This window comes from Giraffa tippelskirchi, chromosome 9, assembly GCF_054371585.1.
Source record: "Giraffa tippelskirchi isolate mGirTip1 chromosome 9, T2T-mGirTip1v1.2.pri, whole genome shotgun sequence".
Lineage (NCBI taxonomy): Eukaryota > Metazoa > Chordata > Mammalia > Artiodactyla > Giraffidae > Giraffa > Giraffa tippelskirchi.
The window spans coordinates 149,818,347-149,845,871 of NC_137283.1; the positions used below are offsets into that span (position 1 = coordinate 149,818,347).

At 40.2% G+C, this 27,525-nt stretch overlaps 1 protein-coding gene across 1 annotated transcript in view; it reads right to left on the reverse strand.

The window, feature by feature from the left end:
• Positions 1-21,068, reverse strand: part of PPIL4 (peptidylprolyl isomerase like 4) — a 37,066-nt gene extending 15,998 nt beyond the window's left edge. Inside the window, exons 1-10 of the mRNA XM_081529937.1 lie at positions 20,977-21,068; positions 15,474-15,541; positions 15,325-15,389; positions 14,923-15,040; positions 14,154-14,296; positions 13,263-13,359; positions 12,371-12,487; positions 5,738-5,862; positions 3,922-3,988; positions 2,347-2,458 (exon numbers count right to left, since the gene is read on the reverse strand). Of these exons, the coding sequence (XP_081386063.1) occupies positions 2,347-2,458; positions 3,922-3,988; positions 5,738-5,862; positions 12,371-12,487; positions 13,263-13,359; positions 14,154-14,296; positions 14,923-15,040; positions 15,325-15,389; positions 15,474-15,541; positions 20,977-21,046 (982 nt within the window). The 5' untranslated portion in view covers positions 21,047-21,068. The remainder of the gene's footprint in view (positions 1-2,346; positions 2,459-3,921; positions 3,989-5,737; positions 5,863-12,370; positions 12,488-13,262; positions 13,360-14,153; positions 14,297-14,922; positions 15,041-15,324; positions 15,390-15,473; positions 15,542-20,976) is intronic.
• Positions 21,069-27,525: the final 6,457 nt, after the last annotated feature.

Below are 27,525 nucleotides of genomic sequence, written 5' to 3' on the forward strand. Positions count from 1 at the left end.
GAATGTGTGCTCAGTCACTCAGTCATATCCAACTCTTTGTGACACCATGGACTATACCCTGCCAGGCTCCTCTGTCCATGGGATTCTCCAGGCAAGAATACTGGAATGGGTTGCTATTTCCTCCTCCAGGGGATCTTCTCGACACAGGGATCAAACCCAAGTCTCCTGCAGCTCCTGCAATGGCAGGCATATTCTTTACCACTAAGCCACCTGGGAAGCGCAGGGCATAGGATGACCACTCAATTTTTTAAATGTGAAAACATAATACATAAAATTATCTCGACATGAACTGAGATTAACAACAAATTACATGTTTATGACAGCACACGTGAAACTGAAGCATGTCTCCTATGACATTTTACTATAAATAAACTACATTGAAACTACTTAGGAAGGCAGTATTATTTCTAAAGTGGGTAGATGGGTTAGGAAGAAAAGAAAATTGAGAGAGAGAAAAAAAAACTATTTACATTCAGGACTGGTTTAAATCTGGGTAAACCTGACCCTGGGTAAACCACTTCACAAGATTCTGCCTCAAGTTCCCTCTCTGTAATGAAGAATTATAATAATATTCATTTCATACATATCCCAAATGACAAAATTAAATTAGCTTTCTAGGCAAAGAGCTCCACAGAAGAGCTACTTGGCAGTACTATGGGACCAGAACCATAATGCATTAGGTCAGTGTTTGTCTATATTTTCTGAATGTACTTATTTGATTCTTTTGACCACAAAGCTGCAATTATCACATGTGGGGGGGGGGCATTCATAAGAACCATGAGAAATGGAGTGTTATATAGAAAAAGAAAATAATCCTAGAATTCCTAGTAAAATTTAGCATTACATAGTGAATAACTGCCAATGTGACATCTTTTAAAAACACTGCATCAGTGAGCAAAAACCCATATTATTTCAGTATACACAGATTCTACCTAAGTTTTGTATGCTACTACTAGGAGGAATTTATTTGACATATATATGCATTTGTGGGGAATATCAATATGTGTAGGAATAGGACATAGTACACAGAAGAGCAAACGATTAGAAACTTGACTGTGCTTTAATAGGACTGGCTCAATAAATTATGATACATAATTCAATCAAACACTACACAGCCACTGAAAAGAATAAACTGTTACTTTATATACTGATACAAACTATGTCTTAGATATATTGTTAAAGGAAAAATGCAAGGTACAGAAACACTATGTATAGCCTGCAGCCATTTGGTTTTTTCTAAAGAAGAAAACATACATATGTGTGTGTGTTTCTTTTTTAAAGGAGAAAATTATATATACATACACACACACATATACACACATATATAATATATGTTATATATATGGGAAAACATGAAATGAAATCCTAAACATCAAATAAGTGGCTCAGATGGTAAAGAATCTGCCTGCAATGTGGGAGACCCAGATTCAGTCCCCGGGTCAGGAAGATCCCCTGGAGAAGGGAATGGCTACCCATCCAGTATTCCTGCCTGGAGAATTCCACGGACAGGGGAGTATGGCAGGCTATGGTCCACAGGGTGGCAAAGAGTCAGACATGACTAAGTGACTAACAGTTATACTTTCTTTTTTTTAAATGTATACACACACACACACACACACACACACATATACATATGCTGCTGCTGCTGCTAAGTCGCTTCAGTCGTGTCCGACTCTGTGCGACCCCATGGACTGTAGCCCATCAGGCTACTCTGTCCCTGGGATTCTCCAGGCACGAATACTGGAGTAGATTGCCATTTCCTTCTCCAGGGGATCTTCCCAACCCATGGATCAAACCTGGGTCTCCTACACTGCAGGCAGATTCTTTACCATCTGAGCTATATACATATAACAACTAAAACAAACTTTAGAAGGAAGAATTAAGCCTTTGCATCATGGACTTCCCTGGGAGTACAGTGACTAAGACTCTGCTTCCACTGCAGAGGGCACAGGATCGATCCCTGGCCAGGGAACTAAGATCCTGCACACCACATGGTGTGGCCAAAAGTTTTGCATCTAGAAGAGCCAAGCCACCGAAGTCATAATGATTCCTTTAATATGTCATGTCTTCAATGGGTAATTGTAAGTAATTTATAACACAGTCAAATGTAGAAAATATATTCCTCATTAGTTTAAAATACACACATCCATACCCACACACATCCCCACACCCACAGACACACCCCCACACCCAGCCTACCCACCTTAGATGCTAGAAAGCAGCTACATAAAATCAAACAGCAGGAGTTACATCTCTGAACATTACTAATTAAGAGCACTGTCAAAGGAGATATACACACACAAGAATGCAAAGCAGAACAGAAACAAATGAAGATGAACAACACACCTTTTCCTTTCCATTTCACCTTCGCAACAGACTGGCTGAAGTCCACATGTATTCTCCTGTCATCTATAAGCACATTGTCCATTTTGAAGAATGCTTTCTCACAATCTTCTTCCTGAGAGTAAGTATAAACACTCAAGCATAAATCTTCATGGAGAAGATTGAGGTGGTTAGAATAAATACTGAAAATACAAAAAGTTCCTTGTTACTAAAACTAAAATTTGAATACTTATGCACCAAATGCTTTGCATCTATTACCTCAATTAAATCTGATAACAACCCTATGAGAAAAAACATTCATAGCAAACTAAAGGTAGAAGAGATCTCCTTTCTGCTGACAGCAATGTACCTTGTAAACATTATTTCTGGTACACTTGACACAGTGTCCAGGTATAATTTGTCATGTGTCTGTGTTCCTCAACCCTCCAGTATACATTTTGAATCCCTAGGGCCTACTGCAGTGCCTATTGCCTGAAATACAGAAGGGATGTGACAAATACTTTGCAACAATGATAATTCAGGATGAGCTACTATTGGATATATATCAGTCCAAAGTTACAAAAAGAAATAACATAGCCTAGCATAATGGCCAAAAGTAGTAGGAACAGCACCAGACATATCTAAGTTCAAATCCTAAGAGTAAGTAACAGCTTTTGTACTGATTTCTCAGATGAAGAAAAGTGCAGAGAAGAACTAGAATACAAATATTTCTGGCCACTGTATAAGTCACATTTAAATTTGATGATTTTTTAAAAGAATTACACTAAATATATGAGTATTTACAATGCTTTGAGTCTGAACAATTTTACAAATATGGTGGTAGTTAATACTTGTAACAGAGAGTGTTAACTGAATTAACCATTTCTTTGAAAATAAAACAGCAGGACAGAAGGCTATGACATTAAGTAGGTGCATGACTTTAAACAAGTCATGCTACCACTGTGTGTCCAAGTTTATTTAGAAAAGGAGGAAAAGACACTGATGCTGGGAAAGATTGAGGGCAGGAGGAGAAGGGGACGACAGAGAATGAGATGGCTGGATGGCATCATCGACTCAATGGACATGGGTTTGGGTGGACTCAGGGAGTTGGTGATGGACAGGGAGGCCTGGCGTGCTGTGGTTCATGGGGTCGCAAAGAGTCGGACATGACTGAGCGACTGAACTGAATTGAACCGAACCTATCTCAGAGTTATGAGACCTAAATGTGAGCATAACACTTGCTTAAAGAAAATTACTTGAGTAATATAAGCTATCATTCCTATTATAGATCTAGAAAGTACCATCTAATCCAAACATCAAATTTTATTTATAAGGAAAATAATTCCTAGAAAAGGACTCTACATAAACTGCCAAATATCAAAGAAAGCTGGTCAGTGACAGAGTTCAAATTAGTATCTAGATCATAAACACTCAAACTGGTTTTCTTTCTACTACTCAGTTATTATACCTACCTAAATAGCACTGAAAACTCTAATTTCCTAATCTTACAGACTCGAAAAAGTTCTCTACATTTTTGCACTTTAACACCATAGAACAAAAAAAAAAATACAAATTTAAGATAGCTATATTATGACTTACTTTTTCAAATTCAATAAAAGCATAACACAGGGATTCTCCAGTCTTCCAATCCCGGATAACTTCACAACTTGAAAGTAAGTGTGGAAAAAGAAAGAAAGAGGATTCACTCTTACTTCTCAAAAGTGAAAAACAAAATAAGCCAATTATTAAAAGGCAAAGTTAAACTCACAGAATTATATTCCTCCAAATATCTTCAATAATAATTATTTTTTAAAATAATTGACCTGTCTAGTAACTAAGTTTTCTAGATTCTACTATGAATGCCCTATACAGGCCTATAATCCTAAATTCCTAAAACACTGGAGAACAAGATAAAAATATTTAATTTTTCTTTAACAAAGGGAAATTACTGCTAAAAATTCTTTTAAGTCATAATTTATTTTTAGTCAAATACAAATGAATTATAGATTATCTAATGTCACTACAGAATAATGCACACACATTCACATATATGCATGCTTATTAGTTAACTTATGATTTGGGGTTTTTTTAATTTTAACATAAATAAGGCTCAAATTTAATCCCATAAGTACAGCTATTACATAGACCCAATCCATCTTAATAACCAAGTGAAACAGCCAGTAAGTGCAATTTAACGCACTTGGTTTAACCCTTTTTGCTCATAGATCTTAAGCCTCGTTTTAAAAACATGATATGAAACAGGGATATAAAACATTATGAGAAGGAAAAAAAATTGTGAAAGGAAAAGCAATCACATTACAGCACATGGTTCAGCTGTTGCAATATATAAATATACATTAAAATATAAATATTGAACAAGACTTAACCAAAGTTATGATACAACCAACGTAGCAGACAGGGAGAATGAACAGGGTAGGATAGAAACAGAGGTTAATTCTCATCTTCCTTAGCAGGAAATCAGTATATAACGTCCAATTTAAACATAAGATGTAGCAGCATAGGAATTTTTTTATAAAGATTATATACTATCAGTGAGCGGAAGAATAAAGTCAGGCAGTCTTTTAGAGAAAAATTTTTCTTTCAATAGGAATAATACAGAATGGCTTCAGAGAAGAAAAAACATGAAATAAAAGGAAATTCAAAACATAATACTTTTAATTAATTATAAAATACTTCCCTTTCTCAAAGAAATACTAGCTTCAAAACTTTTGCATTAATAACACAGGCAAAATTAAAAGAAAAATTTTAGAAAATTTAGATTAAAATTAATTTTGGAATAGGTTGCTGGAAATTCTAGGGAGAATTTAAATGAGATAGATATTTAAAATATTAAAGAAGGTTTTTGAAAACACTATAGAACTACACTTAACTGTTTCATTCACTTCCTGTTTTAGAGTTGAATTGTATGTGTTGTAAGAAAATCACTCAATTTATAACACATACACACACACACATCTACACATACGCATACATACGTGTTTTTCTTCCCTGCTACTGCTACTGCTAAGTCGCTTCAGTTGTGTCCGACTCTGTGCGACCCCATAGACGGCAGCCCACCAGGCTCCGCCGTCCCTGGGATTCTCCAGCCAAGACCACTGGAGTGGGTTGCCATTTCCTTCCCCAATGCATGAAAGTAAAAGTGAAAGTGAAGTTGCTCAGTCTTAGCCACCCCATGGACTGCAGCCTACCAGGCTCGGTCCATGGGATTTTCCAGGCTCGAGTACTGGAGTGGGTTGCCATTGCCTTCTCCATTTTCTTCCCTACTGTCCAACATATCCATCTGTAAAACTCACTAGTATAAATTTCATCTATAGTTCACAGACTGATCAAAAATGTCATTAGAAAGGCACCAACACCTAGTTTCTCTAAATCTTTCACTAATTCTAGAGACTACCTTCTTATTGGCCCAAATCTTGAGAATATTATCTCCAGATCTTCATCTGTGGTCACTGGATTCAATTTACAAACAAACAGCACGTTTTCTGGAGGTTTAATATCTGCATCAGGTAGGTCTCCCACCTAAAAGATAAATAAACAAGAATATAAATCAACTCCTTTATTTCCATCCTAAATACCATGAAGTTAGCCCACACTGCTGATTCCCTAAAATATCTAAATTTACATTATAAACTGTGCACTCTGGGAAAGAGATCTAAACAGATTTCAAAATTTAAAACTCCACTCTTCCTGGCAGTAACAGTAACAAGCATGGTATTCACACCAAGTGAACATTTACCAAGTCTATCAGCTTTACAGTCCCAGTTTTATCTCTATTTTTTCTTTTTTCAAGTACTTGATCTATTTTTTAAAGAATTTACATAAAGTATATCTAAATTAAGTAGCATGAAAATAAAAAGACCCCACGGTGCCAACCAGTATAAGAACCTCCAGTAAAATGTTCCCTGATTCCATTATCCTTCTTCCTCTCTCACCACAAATGAGCCTTCGGTTTTCCTTCTTGGCCATTCCCTTACAGATTTAGTTTTACCACATAGGTATATATCCCTAACATAGTGTTTAGCCTTGCTTGTTTTTAAACTTTTGAAATACTATTACATTAAATCTTGCCTTTTAAGTAAGTAATGCCCAATTCTTTTCCACAGTATTGTACAGTATGGAACACCAATTCCTGGATACAGTTTTGAGTTTGTTGACCTCACACTATCAGCTTCTACTTCAGGCAAACCAAAGTCAACTTCATAGTCAACTACTGCAATGAACCAAGCAAACCACCTTCTACTGAAGAACTCAAGAGGGTGACAGTAAGATAAAACCATGATTTAATGATGGTGTCATTTTCATTGTGAGATAAGTATATTTACCATGAGCCTTTAGATGGGGAAACAATATTCTTCATACATATATTCAAAAATTCTCAGAGATGATTTCAGGCAAGATTATCATGTGAAGTGCCTCCTCTTGGATAAACACATTTTAAAAAAGGTGGGGGGAGGGACTTCACTCGTGGTCCAGTAGCTAAGACTCTGAGCTCCCAACACAGTGGGTAAACATTTGACCCTGATCGGGGAAAATACTTGCCATGTTCAGTTCAGTTCAGTCACTCAGTCATGTCTGACTCTTAACGACCCCATGGACGACAGCACGCCAGGCTTCCCTGTCCTTCACCAACTCCTGGAGCTTGCTCAAACTCATGTCTATTGAGTTGGTGATGGAAGCCAACCATCTCATCCTCTGTCATCCCCTCCTCCTCTTGCCTTCAATCTTTCCCAGCATCAGGGTCTTTTTCAATGAGTCAGTTCTTCACATCAGGTGGCCAAACTATTGCAGCTTCAGCATCAGTCCTTCCAATTCTGATTTCCTTTAGGATTGACTGGTTTGATCTCCTTGCAACCCAAGGGATTCTCAAGAGTCTTCTCCAGCACCACAGTTACAAAACATCAATTCTTCGGCACTCAGCTTTCTTTATGGTCCAGCTCTCACATCCATACATGACCACGGAAAAACCATAGCCTTGACTGCACGGACCTTTGTTGGCAAAGTAACGTCTCTACTACTTTTTAATATGCTATCTAGGTTGGTCACAGATTTTCTTCCAAGGAGCGAGCATCTTTTAATTTCATGGCTACAGTCACCAACTGCAGTGATTTTGGAGCCCAAGAAAATAAAGTCTCTCACTGTTTCTGTTGTTTCTCCATCTATTTGCCATGAAGTGATGGGACCAGATGCCATGATCTTAAATTTTTGAAGGCTGAGTTTTAAGCCAGCTTTTTCACTCTCTTTTTTCACTTTTATCAAGAGGCTCTTTAGTTCTTCTTCACTTTCTGCCATAAGGGTGGTGTCATCTGTGTATCTGAGGTTATTGACATTTCTCTCAGCAATCTTGATTGCAGCTTGTGCTTCATCCAGTGTGGCATTTCACATGACATACTCTAAATATAAGTTAAATAAGCAAGGTGACAATATACAGCCTTGACGAACTCCTTTCCCAATTTGGAACCAGTCCGTTGTTCCATGTCCAGTTCTAACTGTTGCTTCTTGGCCTGCATACAGGTTTCTCAGGAGGCATGTCAGGTGGTCTTGTATTCCCAACTCTTGAAGAATTTTCCACAGTTTGTTGTGACCACACAGTCAAAGGCTTTAGCATAGTCAATGAAGCAAATGTTTTTCTGGAACTCTCTTGCTTTTTCGATGATCCAACAGATGTTGGCAATTTGAACTCTGGTTCCTCTGCCTTTTCTAAATCCAGCTTGAACACCTGGAAGTTCTCAGTTCACAAGCTGTTGAAGCCTAGCTTGGAGAATTTTGAGCATTACTCTGCTAGCCTGAGATGACTGCAACTGTGTGGTAGTTTGAACATTCTTGGCATTGCCTTTCTTTGCTGCTACTGCTGCTAAGTCGCATCAGTCATGTCCAACTCTGTGCGACCCCATAGACGGCAGCTCACCAGGCTCCCCCGTCCCTGGGATTCTCCAGGCAAGAGTACTGGAGTGGGTTGCCATTTCCTTCTCCAGGGCATGAAAGTGAAAAGTGAAAGTGGAGTCGCTCAGTCGTGTCCAACTCAGTGACCCCATGGATTGCAGCCCGCCAGGCTCCTCCGTCCACGGGATTTTCCAGGCAAGAGTACTGGAGTGGGGTGCCATTGCCTTCTCCTGCCTTTCTTTGGGATTGGAATGAAAACTGACCTTTTCCAGTCCAGGGGCCACTGCTGAGTTTTCCAAATATGCTGGCATATTGAGTGCAGCACTGTCACAGCATCATCTTTTAGGATTTGAAATAGCTCAACTGGAATTACATCACCTCCACTAGCTTTGTTCGTAGTGATGCTTCCTAAGGCCCACTTGACTTTGCATTCCAGGATGTCTGGCTCTAGGTGAGTGATCACACCATCGTGGTTATCTGGGTCATTAAGATCTTTTTTGTATAGTTCTTCTGTGTATTCCTGTCACCTCTTAATATCTTCTGCTTCTGTCAGGTCCATGCTATTTCTGTCCTTTCTTGTGCCCATCTTTGCATGAAATGTTCCCTTGGTATCTTTAATTTTCTTGAAGAGATCTCTAGTCTTTCCCATTCTATTGTTTTCCTCTATCTCTTTGCATGGATCACTGAAGAAGGCTTTCTTATTTCTCCTTGCTATTCTTTGGAACTCTGCCTTCAAATAGATACATCTTTCCTTTCCACTTTGCCTTTCACTTCTTTTCTCAGTTATTTGTAAGGCCTCCTCAGACAATTTAAGTCTGAATTTGGCAATAAGGAGTTTACGATCTGAGCCACAGTCAGCTCCCAGTCTTGTTTTTGCTGAGTGTATAGAGTTTCTCCATCTTTGGCTGCAAAGAAACAATCAAACTGATTTCAGTATTGACCATCTAGTGATGTCCATGTGTAGAGTTGTCTCCTGTGTTGTTGGAAGAGGGTGTTTGCTATGGCCAGTGCATTCTTTTGGCAAAGCTCTGTTGGCCTTTGATCTGCTTCACTTTTTACTCCAAGGTCAAACTTGCCTGTTACTCCTTGGAAGGAGTAACTTGACTTCCTCTTCTGCATTTCAGTCCCCTATGACGAAAAGGACATCTTTTTGATGTTAGTTGGAGAAGGTCTTGTAGGTCTTCACAGAACCGTTCAACTTCAGCTTCTTCGGCATTAGTGGTTGGGGCATAGACTTGGATTACTGCAATAGTGAATGTTTTGCCTTGGAAACGAACAGAGATCATTCTGTCCTTTTTGAGATTGCACCCAAGTACTGCATTTCGGACTCTTTTGTTGACTATGACGGCTATTCCATTTCTTCTAAGGGATTCTTGCCCACAGTAGTAGATACAATCAGTTCAGTTCAGTTCAGTCGCTGAGTTGTGTCTGACTCTTTGTGACCCCATGAATCGCAGCATGCCAGGCCTCCCTGTCCATCACCAACTCCCGGAGTTTACCCAAACCCATGTCCATCGAGTCGGTGATGCCATCCAGCCATCTCGTCTTCTGTCGTCCCCTTCTCCTCCTGCCCCCAATCCTTCCCAGCATTAGGGTCTTTTCCAATGAGTCAACTCTTCACATGAGGTGGCCAAAGCACTGGAGTTCCAGCTTCAACATCAGTCCTTCCAATGAACACCCAGGACTGATCTCCTTTAGGATGGACTGGATGGATCTCCTTGCAGTCCAAGGGACTCTCAAGAGTCTTCTCCAACACCACAGTTCAAAAGCATCAATTCTTCGGCACTCAGCTTTCTTCACCATTCAACTCGCACATCCATACATGACCACTGGAAAAACCATAGCCTTGACTAGACGGACCTTTGTTGGCAAAGTAATGTCTCTGCTTTTAAATATGTTATCTAGGTTGGTCATAACCTTCCTTCCAAGGAGTAAGCGTCTTTCAATTTCATGGCTGCAATCACCATCAGCAGTGATTTTGGAGTCCAAAAAAATAAAGTCTGATATTGTTTCCACTGTTTCCCCATCTATTTCCCATGAAGTGATGGGACCAGATGCCATGATCTTAGTTTTCTGAGCGTTGAGCTTTAAGCCAACTTTTTCACTCTCCTCTTTCACTTTCATCAACAGGCTCTGTAGTTCTTCTTCTTCAGTTTCTGCCATTAGGGTGGTGTCATCTGCATATCTGAGGTTATTGATATTTCTCCCAGCAATCTTGATTCCAGCTTGTGCTTCATCCAACCCAGTGTTTCTCATGATGTACTCTGCATATAAGTTAAATAAGCAGGGTGACAACATACAGCCTTGATGTACTCCTTTCCTATTTGGAACCAGTCTGTTGTTCCATGTCCAGTTCTAACTGTTGCTTCCTGACCCGCATACAGGTTTCTCAAGAGACAGGTCAGATGGTCTGGTATTCCCATCTCTTTCGGAATTTTCCACAGTTTATTGTGATCCACACAGTCAAAGGCTTTGGCTAGTCAATAAAGTAGAAATAAATGTTTTTCTGGAATTCTCTTGCTTTTTTGATGATCCAGCAGGTGTTGGCAATTTGATCTCTGGTTCCTCTGCCTTTTCTAAAACTTGAATTAAATGCACCCATTCCCATCCATTTTAGTTCACTCATTCCTAAAATATCAATGTTCATTCTTGCCATCCTGTTTGACCACTTTCAATTTACCTTGATTCATGGACCTAACATATCAGGTTCCTAAGCAATATTGTTCTTTACAGCATCTCACTTGACTTCCTATCACCATAATTGGGCATTGTTTTTGCTTTGGCTCAGCCTCTTCATTCTTTCTGCAGCTATTTTCCCACTCTTCTCCAGAAGCATACTGGTTACCTACTGACCTGAGGAGTTCATCTTTCAGTGTCGTATCTTTTTTCCTTTTCATACTGTTCATGGGGTTCTCAAGGCAAGAATACTTGGTTTGCCATTCCCTTCTCCGTTGGATCATATTTTGTCAGAACTCTCCACCATGACCTGTCCATTTTGGCTGGCCCTACATGGCATGGCTCATAGTTTCACTTGCCATGTGGTGTAGCCAAAAAAAGGAAAAAAAGGATGAACCTGGGTAAAACGTATATAGAAGTTCTCTGCATTATTTTTTTTTTCTGTAAATTTGAAATTCTCTGAAAATAAAAAGTTCATCGAATATCTTAAATTCTTTTATTTTGGCATAAACTTTCTATTATTTGTTGTTGAAAACTCAATGATAATCTAATGTTCTTTCCCTTGTAAGTCACTTACTCTTGCTGCCTGGTGTTCAAAAGATTTTTCTTTTAAGTCCAGTAATTTTCTTAAGAGTTTGTCTTGGTGTTGACTGTTCTTGGTCAAAATTCTCAGATAACACAGTATGTTCATTAAACTGTGTATTTTTAACTTTTTTAATTCAGTAAAGTTTTCCTGAATTATAGTCTTTAATATTTGTTCCTTTAGACTAGTGATGCTATATGAATTTTAAAACAGATAATGAATCTGAAAGCTCTAGTATATAAAATGATGTTAGTAATAAAAACTTAATTATTAACTATCCATTCCAAAACTGATGATCTACTACATGAAAGGTATACCTATTCCACAAAAATAAGAAATGGGAAAAAAAGCCTAGTAGGTATACCTATTCCACAAAAATAAGAAATGGGAAAAAAAGCCTAGTAGGTGAAATAATCATGTACTGAATAACTGTTCCCCAAATGATTTCATATTACTAGTAAAAGAGAAAAGGAGTACATTTTAGAGTGTTGAATTTCTGCCCAGGTTTATTTTATCCTATAATTACTATTCTATCATTTAATCTCAATACTAGAGATGTACAAAGCGTTATTCTCTATTATACTTAAAAATTCAGTCCAAGAAACTCTTTAAAACTGAGATAAGTAAAAGCAACTGAAATCCAATTAATATTTATAAACTGAATACCCATTTCCCATTTGTTTAAAATGCATTTGACAGTACACTGACAGTAGAACCAAATTGTTTACTTTCATATGTGTTATTATGTCATATCAAATTTAACCCAGAAAAGAACTCTGAGCTAAATTTTTAATATTTTTATACTATGAAAAAGTCAGGAATAAACTCACAGCGAGCACATATTGAACACACTGCTGAAAAACTATTTGAACAAAGTAATTACTTTACCATTTCTAGTAGAATAGCTTGAGTTTTGGCCTCTTTTTCAGCCTTTATTTCTTCTACTTCTTCAGCTGATCTCCCTTTGAAATCATCAATTTCTTCATCTGCTCCAATTCGACCACTCTGTAAGGAAGAAGTTACTCATATATATATATATATACACATTTATATATATTTAAAAAAAAATAGAAAAATCTAAGAAACATGAGACATTATGCTTTATTCTTAGTTCCATCAACTTTGTTAAAATATTTGTTTCACAAATGTGAAACAAACTTATAAACCTCTGAAAAATGATTTAAGCGAATTCATTAATATGGGCTAAACTAGGCTTCTAATTTATTTTTAAATCAAAATAAACATTTACATAAGAACTATCTGGTATCCAAGTAAGTGCTGAATACAGAAGATAAATGATCTGAGAAATTAAGGACTAAATCCTAACTACAGAATTAAATTCAGCTTTGAGGAAGTCTCTTTATATACTTTAAAAGATCTGAGGGGAAGTCTCCACTATGTCACAGAAATTTCTGCATTCCAGCCTGGCTCAAAAGTGTCCCCAGCTGAAAAGTTCCCTCACAAGCTGACAATGTAATTTAGTCTTAAAGCTATACTCCTATCTAGAGTTAAGAGATAAGAGAAACATTTTCCCAAGGTATTTGTATCCAGAGCTAAGACTGTTCTGGTGGAACAGAAACTAAAGAAAGAATATTAGGGAAAAGATAGGAAGAAAAATGAGTGTCTCCATGGAAGAGTAAAAGAACTGCAAACTTGGCTTAGTATTACTGATCAAGCAAGATAATCATTCTGGAGAAATAAGTTTTAAAAAGGTAAAAAGCAAAATCTATGCAAAACATTAATACATATGTACAATCAATCATAAGAAGACTCGACTCACATCTAGCTGTTCTCTTGTAGGTTCTGGTGATCGATCAGGAATTAATAAATCAGGAGGATCATCAAATGGATCATCTAAAATCACTGTATGATTTATCCTTACAAAATAAAGCCAAGTCAAATGTTACATTCATATTATTTCAGAATCCACGTTTCACTTTTTATAAAAATTATAACAAATATCTTAAGTATCCCTAAGGCCAAAAAAAAAATCCATAAGCTCTTAAATTTTATTGTACAAGGGAATTACTAGGATATACTTTGACAGTTACTGTTATTGCTTTTGCTTGCTTGATATTATATATTAATTCTCTGCATTATGCTAAGATGTAATATGAATAGCTATGCTGCTGCTGCTGCTAAGTCGCTTCAGTCATGTCCGACTCTGTGCGACCCCACAGACGGCAGCCCACCAGGCTCCACCATCCCTGGGATTCTCCAGGCAAGAATACTGGAGTGGGTTGCCATTTCCTTCTCGAGTGCATGAATGGGAAAAGTGAAAGTGAAGTCGCTCAGTCGCGTCCGACTCTTAGCAACCCCATGGACCGAAGCCTGCCAGGCTCCTCCGTCCATGGGATTTTCCAGGCAAGAGTACTGGAGTGGAGTGCCATTGCCTTCTCCGATGAATAGCTATATCTTAGTAATATTGTCATTTCTCTCAATAATCTGAATTTTTTTAAAAAAACTAAAGAATTAGTAATTCCTCCCAACATAAGCAATTATAATTAGTACAGTAATGGTCTTTTCTATTATAAAGATTCTTATTGTCTCCAATTAATTCACATTTTAGAATTATCCAAAAACCAGTCCTATGTATGCCATCCTCAATTATGGGGCAAACATCACATATTAAAACACTGTAGTACATTCCAATAATAGATAGTAACCATACCTGATATCTTGATATGGTACAAAGTCCTTATCAACAAAGGTCTCATTAATTTTCTTAATTATGTCCATGCCTTCTGTCACCTCACCAAACACTGTATGAACGCCATCAAGGTAATCCAGATTCTCTCCTGTTGTAATAAGAAACTATATAAAAAGACATTTAATAAATACAAATATACACACACACACACACATATATATATATAATTCAAACTGGCATTAGTTACAAAAGACTCTTAATTAACTGCATTTAGTACTCACCCACTTGTTACTAATACTAAGTGAAAGGCACAAAGTTTAAACATAAAATATCAATAAATACACAGATGCTTGATTGTTTAAAATACTTGAACAAACCAAATCTCAAGTTTTTTCACATGTAAACTCTGAGGAAAAAAGCATCTACTCCAATGGGAATGTTGTGACAGTGAATGAAACGTGCTCAACATGACCTGTTTTGAAACAAGTAATAAATACCGCAAGGACAGGCCTTTCTATCTCTGAACAGTGATGATCTATGAATTGTGGGATTATAGGTAATGTTATTTTCTTCTTGTACTTTCCTGTATTTTCTAAATTCCTCCCAAAGAATATGCTTTACATTCAAAAGAACAAAATAATAAGGATTTTTTTTAACATAGGAAAAAACAGTGTGATTTTTTAATTCTAATAAATATCTTTGGTTGAAATTCTCTCCTTACTAGATAGTTCAAAAAGATAATTTCATGGGTGCCCTCCAGCAAAACTCATCTCCTCACGCATTTCCTAACCTGAGATCCATGCTGATCACTGCCATTGTTCACCATGGACACAGTGCCTTTCTTCTTGTGCTTAATTCTTGGCACTTTTTCAGCCTCGAAAAAGCTTGCTTGATCACCATACAGTTGACTGAAAATACATATAATAAGGTTATAAAATGTAAGTACACTCAACATGAAATACAGACATACTAGGATTATATATATAGGGCACTAGAGTTAGCATATAAGGTTACCATTTCTTTACAGAAATGGCACCATTTTTCAAAATATTCCTTTTTTTGCTATAGACATTTATGGAACTTGGGAAAAATCTATATTTGAACCATATTTTAAAATGCAGACTGAAATACACTACTTAACATTTTTAAGAGGAATTTCTATTTTTATCCATTTGACAATAAAGAAACTTACCCAAAAACTGATTCTCCTCCACGTCCAGTCCCTGTAGGATCACCAGTCTGTATGATAAAATCCCTCTGTAATATATAGGAGACTTTGTTAATTCAGAGTTTGTCAAACGGTTCCAATAACAAAGAACATGACTAATAGTACCAACTCACCTGGACATTGTGAATAAGGCAATAATTGTAATATTTTATTTTGCACAACTTCAGGAAATTCAAGCAAGCTGAAAAAAAGTAAATACTAAATTTACCACAGCAGTTCACAAATACATTTTCAATCAAGTAAAGGCACAGTTAGTATAGTTTAATTTCTAAGCTACCATATAAAAACCTTGCCAAATGGTCAAATGTCCAAAGCCATTTTAAAAAGATAAGTAAGCTTTCCTCGTAGCTTAGTCGGTAAAGAATCTGCCTGCAATGCAGGAGACCGGGGTTTGACTCCTGGGTCAGGAAGATCCCTTGGCAAAGGAAATGGCAAACCATTCCAGTATTATTGCCTGGAGATTCCCATGCACAGAGGAGCCTGGCAGACTACAGTCCATGAGGTCTCAAGAGTCATACACGACTTAGCAACTCAACCACCACCAAGCCTAGAAAAATGCAATATATTTTAAGTTGTCTTTTCTTCTCTTTTTCTTTGGATTTTTTGGGCATCTGAGCTATACAAGAAACTAACACTTTTCTGGGATAAGCAATTATCTATTTTTTTCTATTTTGTAATTTATTTTTAATTGAAGGATAATTGCTTTACAATATTATGTTGGTTTCTGCCATATATCAGCATGAATCAGCCATAGGTGTACATATATCCCCTCCCTCTTGAAACTCCCTCCCACCCCCCACCCCAACCCATCCTTCTAGGTTGTCACAGAGTATTAGTTTGAGCTCCCTGAGTCAGCAATCATCTATTGATGAACTGATTTTGTTAAGAGAAAAAAGAAAAACTAAAGAAGACACTGTAATGGGAAAGGATCTAGCAGAGTATCTGAAAATGGGTACAGCTTATTTACATTAGAGAAAACAAAGTATCCGGGATCAATTTTTTTTACAATGATTAAATAGCCCTTCACTAAAATCCATACACTTACCATGTACCTTTGGAGAAGGCAATTGTTACCCTACTCCAGGGGATCTTCCCAACCCAGGATTGAATCCAGGTCTCCTGTACTGCAGGCATATTCTTTACCGTCGGAGCCACCAGGGAAGCCCCAAGAATACTGGAGGGGGTAGCCATTCCCTTCGCAAATATCCATCCATTAATCATGTACTACCTTTTTAAAATAAGTTCACTCATTTATCCAATAAACACTGAGTATCTTCTAGGCACTTGGCACTCTGTTAGGTCAAATGTCACTAAATCTCGGCTGTTAACAAGTTCATAGTCTAGGTGTAGAGAAATATTCTAGCAAGTTCTCAAAGCACTAAGCTAGAAACCAAACAGACAGAACGATACATGAGGGATCCCTGCCCCTCAAGGAGCTTACACTAAATGAGGGTCCTTACACCTGAACAGTTATAATACTGAGCACACCTGACAATACCACTGGTGCACTTAAACAGTACGGTTTTGTTAATAAATATGCCACAAGAGTTGAAAAGAGAGATTGTTTCTGGCTGGGGAAAAAAGAAGACCTCCTGGAGGCTGAAAATGAACATTAAAAGAACTGGACTGGCAGAGAGTGGAGAGGGGCCATTTCAAGGTGGGAAGACATTGTGAAACAGCCTGCCCTCCTCCAGGGGATCTTTCTGACCCAGGAATTGAACCTGTGTCTCTTGAGTCTCGTGCATTGTGGGCAGATTCCTTACCACTAAGCCACCTGGGAAGCCCCATTTAAGAGCTATATCAACCAATATAATACATGATTTTTGTTTGGATCCCACTTCAAATGATGAAATATTCTTTTAAATGTTTATGAGACAACAGATAAACATGAATGATACTAAGGAATTATTGGGGCTCCCCTGGTAGCTCAGTGGTAAAGAATCTGCCTGCAAATGTAGGAGACACAGGTCCAATATTTGGATTGGGAAGATCCTCTGGAGAAGGAAACGGCAACCCACTCCAGTATTCTTGCCTGGTAAATTCCATGGACAGAGGAGCCTGGCAGGCTTACAGCCCATTGGGTCGCAAAAGAGTCGGACAGGACTGAGCAACTAAACAACAAAGAGGAATTATTGCTTATTTCTCTAGACGTGACCATGGCTTGTGGTTATGTTATCTTTTTTAAAAAATATCTTTTGTTGTTGTTCAGTCACTTAATCATGTCCGACTCTTTGCGACCCCATGGACTGCAGTACGCCAGGCTTCCCTGTCCTTCACCATCTCCCAGAACTTGCTCAAATTCATGTCTTGCTCAAACTCATGTCCATTGAGTCAGTGATGCCATCCAACCATCTCATCCTCTGTTGTTCCCTTGTCCTCCTGCCTTCAATCTTTCCCATCATCAGGGTTGGCCCTTCACATCAGCCAAAGTATTGGAGCTTCAGCTTCAGCATCGGTTCTTCCAATGAGTACACAGGGTTGATTTCCTTTAGGATGGACTGATTGGATCTCCTTGTAGTCCAAGGGACTCTCAAGAGTCTTTTCCAATGCCACAGTTCAAAAGCATCAATTCTTTATGGCTCAGCCTTCTTTATGGTCCAACTCTCACATCCATACATGACTAATGGAAAAACCATAGCTTTGACCATACAGACTTCTGTCGGCAATGTCTCTGCTTTTTATTTTTTATTTTTTTTTAGTTCTACCAGTTTATTGCTACCAACCCATTTCCCTCCACCCTCATGCACGCGTGCTCAGTCATGTAACCCCATGGACTGCAGCCCACCAGGCTCCTCTGTCCATGGACTTTTCCAGGCAAGAATACTGGAGTGGGTTGCCATTTCCTTCTCCATGTCTCTGCTTTTTAATACACTGCCTAGGTTTGTCATAGCTTTTCTTCCAAGAAGCAAGCATCTTTTAATTAATTACAGATTAAATAAATGTCATGTGTTAGTCACTCAGTCATGTCTGACTCTTTGCCACCCCGTGGATTGTAGCCTGCCAGGTTCCTCTGTCCATGGAATTCTCCAGGCAAGAATACTGGAGTGGGTTGCCATTTCCTTCTGCAGGGGATCTTCCCAACACAGGGATCGAACCCAGGTCTCCAGCATTGCAGGTGGATTCTTTACCATCTGAGCCACCAGGCAGGCCCTTTAATGTCATGTAAAGGAATTCCCTGTCAGTGCAGTGGTTAGGACTCAGCACTTGCACTGCCACGGCCTGGGGTTCAATCCTTGGTCGGAGAACTAAGATCCCACAGGCTGCACGGCACAGCCAAAAACAAAAAATTCAGTGGACTTGGCAAAATAAATGAAACATATATTAACAACTGTTAAATGAAGCTGATCATCAACACGGGAGAGTTCATTTACACGATTCTACTTTTGTGTATGTTTAAAGTTTTCTATAATAAAAAGTTTTTATAAAAAGGAAAAGGGAGAGAGGGAGTGAGGAAAAGAGAAAAATAAGTCTGGATATATTTACTACAGATTGATAAGTAGTTACACATATAAGTAGATATCCAATCACAACTACTTACACATTACAAATATATACAAAGAGTGTGGATTTATGTTTTAAGTGTTCCAAGCTATCATTGCAGAAACACTGCAAAAACACACAAAAAAACACTCTGTGTTAATTAGATGGGATAATCCTACCTCCCTTTCACTTCCTCATAATTCTAGGGGAAAAGGCCCATTCCTTGCCAAATGCTGCTCCACATGGAGAGTGTCAAACTCAAAGAAAAACAAAATCAAAAGATGATAAATACAATTCCCTATAAGACTCTGTGAACCCCTGGATCCTGTCATCCTTAAAGCTTACCCCAGTGAAAGTGGAAGTCGCTCAGTCCTGTCCGATTCTTTGTGACCCCATGGACTATACAGTCCATGGAATTCTCCAGCCCAGAATACTGGAGTGGGTTGCCTTTCCCTTGTCCAGGGGATCTTCCCAATCCAGGGATCGAACCAGGGTCTCCTGCACTGCAGGCGGATTCTTTACCAACTGAGCTGAAGGAAGCCCAAAGCTTACACCAGTAACATAAGGCAATCCATCATTTTCTTTAAGGCAGTTTCAGTTGAGTTTCTATCACTTGAACAAAGAGTCTGAATACAGCACATATTATCCATGACTTCGGTGCCCACCTTCAAAGTGTCAGGCACTGCACTAGGTGCTCAAGATATTAAGATAACTAAGGAATAGTCTTTGCTCTCTTAAAGTTTACTTTCTTGAGAGGAGACCAAGACTTGAAAATAATTCCAGGCCAACAGGAAAATGTGTAACAAAATATGTACTATGTGATTTATAAAAGACTTGAGGCAGAGCAAAAGAAACCAGTCTAACTCTGCTTAGGGACACAGGGAGCTTCACAGAAGAGATCATGCTTGACCTGAGAACTGATTAATAAACAGGAAGTTTGCCAAAAGGACAACAGTGGGGGAAAATGTGGGGCACAGGCATCAGTATAAAAAAGGAATAGATGTATGTTGAGAGTTGCTGGGGTGGGGGTGATCACTCAGTGTGGGATAAAGCTTAGCACCTCAGCAGGCACTCGTGGTACCATATTGTATAGCCTGTTTCATCTTCTTTGACAAACTGCATTCCTTGGGGGCAGGACCCTGATTGTAACTAAACTCTCCTGTCTAGTTACAGTTTCTCCAGTTTCTCCCCACTCTGAAACATTCTCCATATTGCTGCCTATTATCGTCCGAAAACAAGTTTGTTATGCCTCTTTCAATCCTGCTTTCAAACCCTTCAAAGATTATGGTTTTCAGTAGGGCACACCAGGCTATTTAGGACCAGACCTAACCTAAAAAACGTATACGACCAGACTCACGGTCTGCCATTTCACTGTCAAGCCACGACGATCTACTTGCCGTTTCCAGAAAATTCCAAGTAAACAAGAACACCCTCCCTCCCACTCATTTTTTAAAAAGCGAGTTCAAGTGCTCTGCGTTCTTCTTTAGCTCTGCTTCTCCCCACCCCCAGCCAGGAAGAATTACTCCCTCCTCTGGTTTCCATGGCAACTTACACATTCTTCCACTACATCTCTTAAGAAATTAAATGGGTTGCGGCGCCTATTTCCCCCAATGGAAAACTAGACCTTCGAGGGCAAGACGCCCATCCCACGGCTTGGCACAAAGTCTCCCGTAGTGGGCGATCAACGAGTGTTTGCTAAGGCTGGGTGCACACCTCCGGAGAGCCCTCCCTCTACCCAGGAGGGATGCCCACACTCACTGCTCCAAGCCCTTCGTCCCTGCTTTCGTCAAGATTTACTGACTACACACCAAGGAATACTCGCTATGTTCCTCTGACTAGTAAAAAGCAGTAAAGACACAAGAGCTATGGGCACTGAATATGCAGCCTGCATTACACACACACAGGGGTTTAATAACCACAAGCAACCGCCACCCGACTGGCCAGCACCAAAGGCGGAGAAGGGTTGCTCCTCAGAAACAAACTTTTCAACCAAGGCCCGCTGATAAACTGCGCGGTCGCGGGCACCATCAGCCCAGAAGCTCCAGCCAGTCCACGCCGGGGACTGGGCAGAAAAGGCAAAGCGGGGGACAAAAAAGAGAGCGGCCCGCAGAGAGGTGAGCAGGGCCGGGGCCTCACCGCGCGGCCTCTCCTCGGTGTACAGGTCGATGACGACATCGCCCAAAGTGGTCTCCAGCAGAACCGCCATGGCGCCCGCTCCTCCTCTCAACAAGCCCCGGGGGTGACAGGCGCAGCCCTACGTCATCTACGCCACGCGTCACTCTCTACGCGACGCCTTTTTACGTCATCCCTCCGGCGACACCGCCCCTCTGGGAGCCTCTTTGGGCGGATCTGGTCGGTGGCAAGCCAAAGCCTCTGTGGGTTCTCGGTCCTTGCGCGGCCCTTTTGAAAAAAATCTTCCAAAGCCCCTGGAGACTGGCGCGGAAGGCTGTCACTCAAAGTGGCTTCTGTGAAGGGTTTGTGCTCCATTTTGTGTCCATCTCAAAAATGACGCGGACCTTTCTTTAATGCTCCGTAGGCCCTCTGTTTCGTCGCTCGAGGGCGAGTGTGGGGCGCCACCTTCCCCCGCCCTGTTGGGACAACTACGCCAAGTTTCCTAGTCGGTCTCTTCTTATCGCCTCGAATCTGAAATTTTTGCCCTTAAAGGTAGGATTTGCTACTCAGAAAGATGGTTAAAAGGGAGTTCTTTCCTGGCTAATTCTGTCAAGTGAAGCGAAGTAAAAGTCATTCAGTCGTGTCCGACTCTTTGCGACCCCATGGACTATACAGTCCATGGAATTCTCCAGGCCAGAATACTGGAGTGGGTAGCCTTTCCCTTCTCCAGGGCATCTTCCCAACCCAGGGATCGAACCCAGGCCTCCCATATTCTTTACCAGCTGAGCCACAAGCGAAGCCCAGTTGTGTCACGGGCTGTAACTTTTACAGCAGCTGATGGGGGGTGCGTCCTTGGTGCAAGTAGCTAAAAATCGTATCTCTGCTGGTTTTATCAATACTTTTGATGAAATAAGAAAAAACAATTTTAAGGCAAGAGAACAATTTAAGCTTAAAAAGTTTTCCTGCTCTTCGGCCTCTTCCCTTCCCGCTAATGTGCATTGTGCAGCTGCGTTGTGCATTACCCAGACCTCCTCCCCAATGGCAGAAATACCTGCTTAAATCCTAAAGATCAGTTTTTCTCCTGGTGACAGCCATGTAACTCCTTAGAACATAACATTACTTTCTCAGTCCTGTAAGGGGTCCTCTTAAGGACACTTTCAGACATGCTCAGTCATGTCTGACTCTTTGCGGCCCCATGGACTATATAGTCCATGGAATTCTCCAGGCCAGAATACTGAAGTGGGTAGCCTTTCCCTTCTCCAGGGGATCTTCCCAACCCAGGGAGCGAACCCAGGTCTCCCACCTTGCAGACAGATTCTGTACCAGCTGAGCCACAAGGGAAGCCTCCTAAAATTGCCCTGTTTCACACTTTGTAAAAGTAAATTTGTTAGTCACTCAGTCATATCCGATTCTTTGTGACCCCATGGACTGTAGCCCACCAGGCTCCCCTGTCCATGGAATTCTTCAGGCAAGGATACTGGAGTGGGTTGCATTCCCTTCTCCAGGGGATCTTCCTAACCCAGGGGTTGAACCTGGGTCTCCTGCATTGCAGGCAGATTCTTTACCATCTGAGCCACCAGGGAAGCCCCAGAGAATACTGGAGTGGATTGCCATGCCCCTCTCCAGGGGATCTTCCAGACCCAGGGATCAAACCCATGTCTCTTATGCCTCATCATATTTTGTATGATGTTATCTGTATTGGTGGGTTCCCAGGGGGCACTAGTGGTAAAGAACCTGCCTGCTAATGCAGGAGACTTAAGAGATGCAGGTTTAATTCCTGAATCAGGAAGATCCCCTGAAGGAAGACTTGGCAACCCACTCTGGTATTCTTGCCTGGAGGAGCCTGGTGGGCTACAGTCCCTAGGGTCCCAAAGACTCTGAACAACTGAATCAACTTAACAGCAGCATATGGATACATGACATTATGTATCAATATTTGCGGAACTCTGAAAAACTAGGACACTAAAAGTGAACCCTAACAAACTATGAACTTTAGTTAATAATAGTGTACCAGTATTGGTTCATCAGTTGTAACAGATGCACCAGACTAATTCAATATGTTAATAATAGGGGAAACTGGGAGATGGTGGAGAGGGTGGAGAGTTCCCAACCTCTGGGACCTAATGTCTGATGATCTGAGGTGCAGCTGATATAATAATAATAGAAATAAAATGCACAGAAAAGATAATGCGTTTGGATCATCCTGAAACCATCCCACACCCCTCTGGCCCATGGAAAAATTTTCTTCCACAAAACCTGTCCCTAGTGCCAAAAAGGTTGGGGACCCCTAGTATATAGGAACTCCTTGAACTTTCCATTCAACTTAAGTGTAAACCTTAAATTGCTCTAAAAAAGTGTGTGTACAGAAAAAAGATTTACAATTTTTCATCTTTTACCTTAAGTGGTTCAGAAGATAAACAGTCCTAAATATTAAATTTTATATATATAGCACTTAACATATTCTATGGCTTTATAGTTATATTTTCCATAATTACCTCTAAATATGGAGTCCCCTGAGATAGTAACCTTCCAACCTCTCCAACCTCACTCACATAAGAATCTTAACCTTAGTGTAGCAGAATCTTTAAAATAAAAGAGGTTTCATTTATTTTTTTCTTTCAAAAATCGAGTGCTTTGCTACATTATACTGAATGATATTTTGCCAAAGATATCTGTGATGATTAATTTTATGTCCACTTGACTGGGCTAAAGGATACCCAGATAGTTAGTAAGGCATTGTTTTTGGTGTGTCTATAAAGCTATTTCTGGAAGAGACTGACATTTTAACCAGCATACTGAGTAAAGAAGATTACAATCACCATTTTATTTGGGCATCATTCCATTCCTTGAGGACCAGAATAGAACAGGAAGAAAAGGGGCACATTTGATCTCTCTGCTTGACCTAGGATATTCATCTTCTGCCCATGGACCATGAGCACAGCTGGTTCTTTGGCTTTCAGACTCAGACCAAGACTTAAGACATCATTGGCCTTCCAGTTCTCAGGGCTTCAGATTTGGACTAAATTACTCCCGAGGCTTTCTTGGTTCCCACAGGCAGAAGATCACAAGACTTCTTAGCTTCTATAACCACACAAGCCAACTCCTATAATACCTATACCTATCCATGCATGCTAAGCCACTTCAGTCATGTCCAGCTCTTTGCAACGCTATGGACTGTAGCCCACCAGGCTCCTCTGTCCATGGGATTCTCCAGGCAAGAATACTAGAGTGGGTTGCCATGCCCTCCTCCAGGGGATCTTCCCAACCCAGGAATTGAACTTGTATCTCTTACATCTCCTACATTGACAGGCAGGTTCTTTACCACTAGCACCACCTGGGAAGCCCATCTATACCTATAAATATCTATTATTTGGTTGCATCCTGTCTTAGTTGTGGCACACAGGGTCATATGGGATCTTTCTTTGCTGTGCAAAGACTCTAATTGTGGCACAGTCTTATGTTGGTGGCTCCACAGCAAGCAGGATCTCAGTTCCCCTACCAAGAATTGAACCCAAGTCCCCTTCATTGCAAGATAGATTCTTAATCACTGGACCCCTAGGGAAGTCATCAGGCAGAAGTCTTTACTGTGGTTTCTACAGAGATGGGTGAGACAAAAGTAGGTCTAGCACTGGCTGCTTTGAATAATTTCAGCGGGCTCTGAGGTACAGAGGCTATCTCTAGTTGTCTGGTGCCTGCCCTAGGATGATTAGGGCAGAGAAATACTGCCTCTTGGAGTTTAGTAAAAGCCTGATGTTGTTGTGTAGTCACTAAGTTGTGTCCAGCCATTTTGTAACACCATGGACTGTAGCCTGCCAGCCTCCTCTGTCTATGGGACTTCCCCGGGCAAGAATACTGGAGTGGGTTGCCATTTCCTCCTCCAGGGGATCTTTCCGACCCAGAGATCAAACCTGTGTCCCCTGCATTGCAGGTGGATTCGTTACCACTGAGCCGCCAGGGAAGCCCTAAAAGACTAATAGTGACCAACCTAGACAGCATATTTAAAAGCAGAGACATTACTTTGTCAACAAAGGTCCATCTAGTCAAGGCTATGGTTTTTCCAGCAGTCATGTATGGATGTGAGAGTTGGACTATAAAGAAAGCTGAGCGCTGAAGAATTGATGCTTTTGAACCATGGTGTTGGAGAAGACTCCTGAGGGTCCCTTGGACTGCAAGGAGATCCAACCAGTCCATCGTAAGGGAGATCAGTCCTAGGTGTTCATTGGAAGGACTGATGTTGAAGCTGAAACTCCAATACTTTGGCCACCTGATGCGAAGAGCTGACTCATTTGAAAAGACTCTGATGCCGGGAAAGATTGAGGGCAGGAGGAGAAGGGGATGACAGAAGATGAGATGGTTGGATGGCATCACCGACTTAATGCACATGAGTTTGGGTAAACTTTGGGAGTTAGTGATGGACAGGGAGGCCTGGTGTGCTGTGGTTCATGGGGTCGCAAAGAGTCGGACACGACTGAGCGACTGAACTGAACTGAACTGAAGAGGTGATTTGGAGTACAGACTCTGGATTGGTTGGTTTACATATGAAAGGCAGGCTCACAGAGGAGAAGTTTAGTAACTCTGGAAATTAGCTCGAAGCTTCCCTGGTGGCTCAATGGTAAAGAGTCAGACTTAGGAACTAAACAACAACAGCAACACAAATTAGCTCAGCCCTGGGAGTCTCTCTAGGGTCAGCCAGGCCCCAGACGACAGAACATATAAAAAATGAGAAAATATAGTTAATACATAGAGATTATGAAGTTGCCCATCATTTTGGCATCAAATAAGGTAGAGGATGAGAAAGTGAGGCTCCTGTGTTCTAGTGAATCAAATAAAGTAAAGCTTGACTCAAAAGAAGAAAACCCACTCCCAAATACTGGAAGCCCAATGAAGGCAGAGCGAAGAAATCCTGCAATCTGGCTTCTGCTTCCACATGGAGGCCCCTTCGTTTCCTAAAAAATAGTCTTAAAAGGTCAATAAGACAAGTAAAAATGGGGCCTTACAGCAAAACAGTACTCACTTATCTGTGTTACAAAATGTGAAATCATCCCTAAATAGACTCGAAAAGATTTCTACCTCCACCATTGAATTTTTCTTGCAATATTTGTCACGGATGTCCTAGTTTCAAAATTGGATAGTATTTTTAAATGTTTTGGATGTTTTTATAGTATTTTATTTCCAAAATTTTTGTCAGAGTACCAATCAGACACTCATTTACATCTCGTTTAACATCCTTGGACACAGATGTCTCTGCATGTGTTCAGGTTGCTGGAATCAGTTAGCTCGGGGAGCAGACAGCAGAGCCAGTCCCTTGATGCTGGGGCCCCTCTGACTATAGTTGTGGTGGAGAAGGAGGCAAAGATCTCCCACACTTTCCTGTTTCTTCATTTCTCTCAACCCAGCTCATGTCCTTAGAAAGTCAGTTGAACAGAACACTTTTGTAATCATCTCTATAAACATACAAAAACAAGTTTAAAGTATGGCTTTGTTTAAAATATTTTATGACCCAATAGAATGTAGTGTACTCTGTTTCCCCTGGAGAAGGAAATGGCAATCCACTTCAGTATTCTGGCCTGGAGAATTCCATGGACTGTATAGTCCATGGGGTTGCAAAGAGTCGGACACGACTGAGCGACTTTCACTTCACTTCACTTCAGAATGTATTAATTCAGTACATCAAGGTTGAAAACCACAGCTCCATCACTTACTATCCTGTGCATTCATGCTAAGTCACTTCAGTCTGACTCTTTGCAACCCTATGGACTGTGTAGCCTACCAGGCTCCTCTGTCCATGGGATTCTTCAGGCAAGAATACTGGAGTGGGTTGCCATGCCCTACTCCAGGGGATCTTCCCAACCCAGGGATCAAACCTAGGTTGCCTGCATCTTCTGCATTGGCAGGCAGATTCTTTGCCACTACGCCACCTGGGAAGCCCTTATTATCCCATAACTCATGGCAAAAAGCTTCATCTCTATACGCAGAAAAGGATGATACTGTAAAGGCAGTTTTAAAACATCTTAGGGGAAAAATAAGGTAAAATGTGTGAATGGTTTTGGAGATGTAAAAGGAAGATCTTTATTTCCTTTTTATCATCTCCTGGGGGTCTTCAAGAAGTTCAAAAATGTGTAGTTGTGTAACTCTGGAAAATAATGGAGTGGAACTGTGTTGCAATAGAAATGTAGTGACTCACTCTCTCCCAGAAATTGGAAACAGACATAGATTATGTCCCAGACTTCCCTTTGGTGCCAAGACTGCTTTTGGATTACAGAAAAAGAGGAATTCAAGTTCTGATTGGGAGAAAAATAAAAATATGGGGTCAGTCATTGGAAAAGAAAACTTATTAAAGTTTGGAGTCAAAGAGTACTATCTTGCATGAGAATAAAGATATATTTTTTTATACCTCATATATACTTTGTTTTCTATGTATTAAACTTTTTATTGGCTGTTTGGGTCTTAGTTGTATCACGTGGGATCTTTAGTTGTGACATGCAGGATCTTTAGGTGCAACATGTGAACTCTTAGTTGAGTTGAGACACGGAAACTCTTACTTGCCATATGCGAACTCTTGTTAGTTGCGAC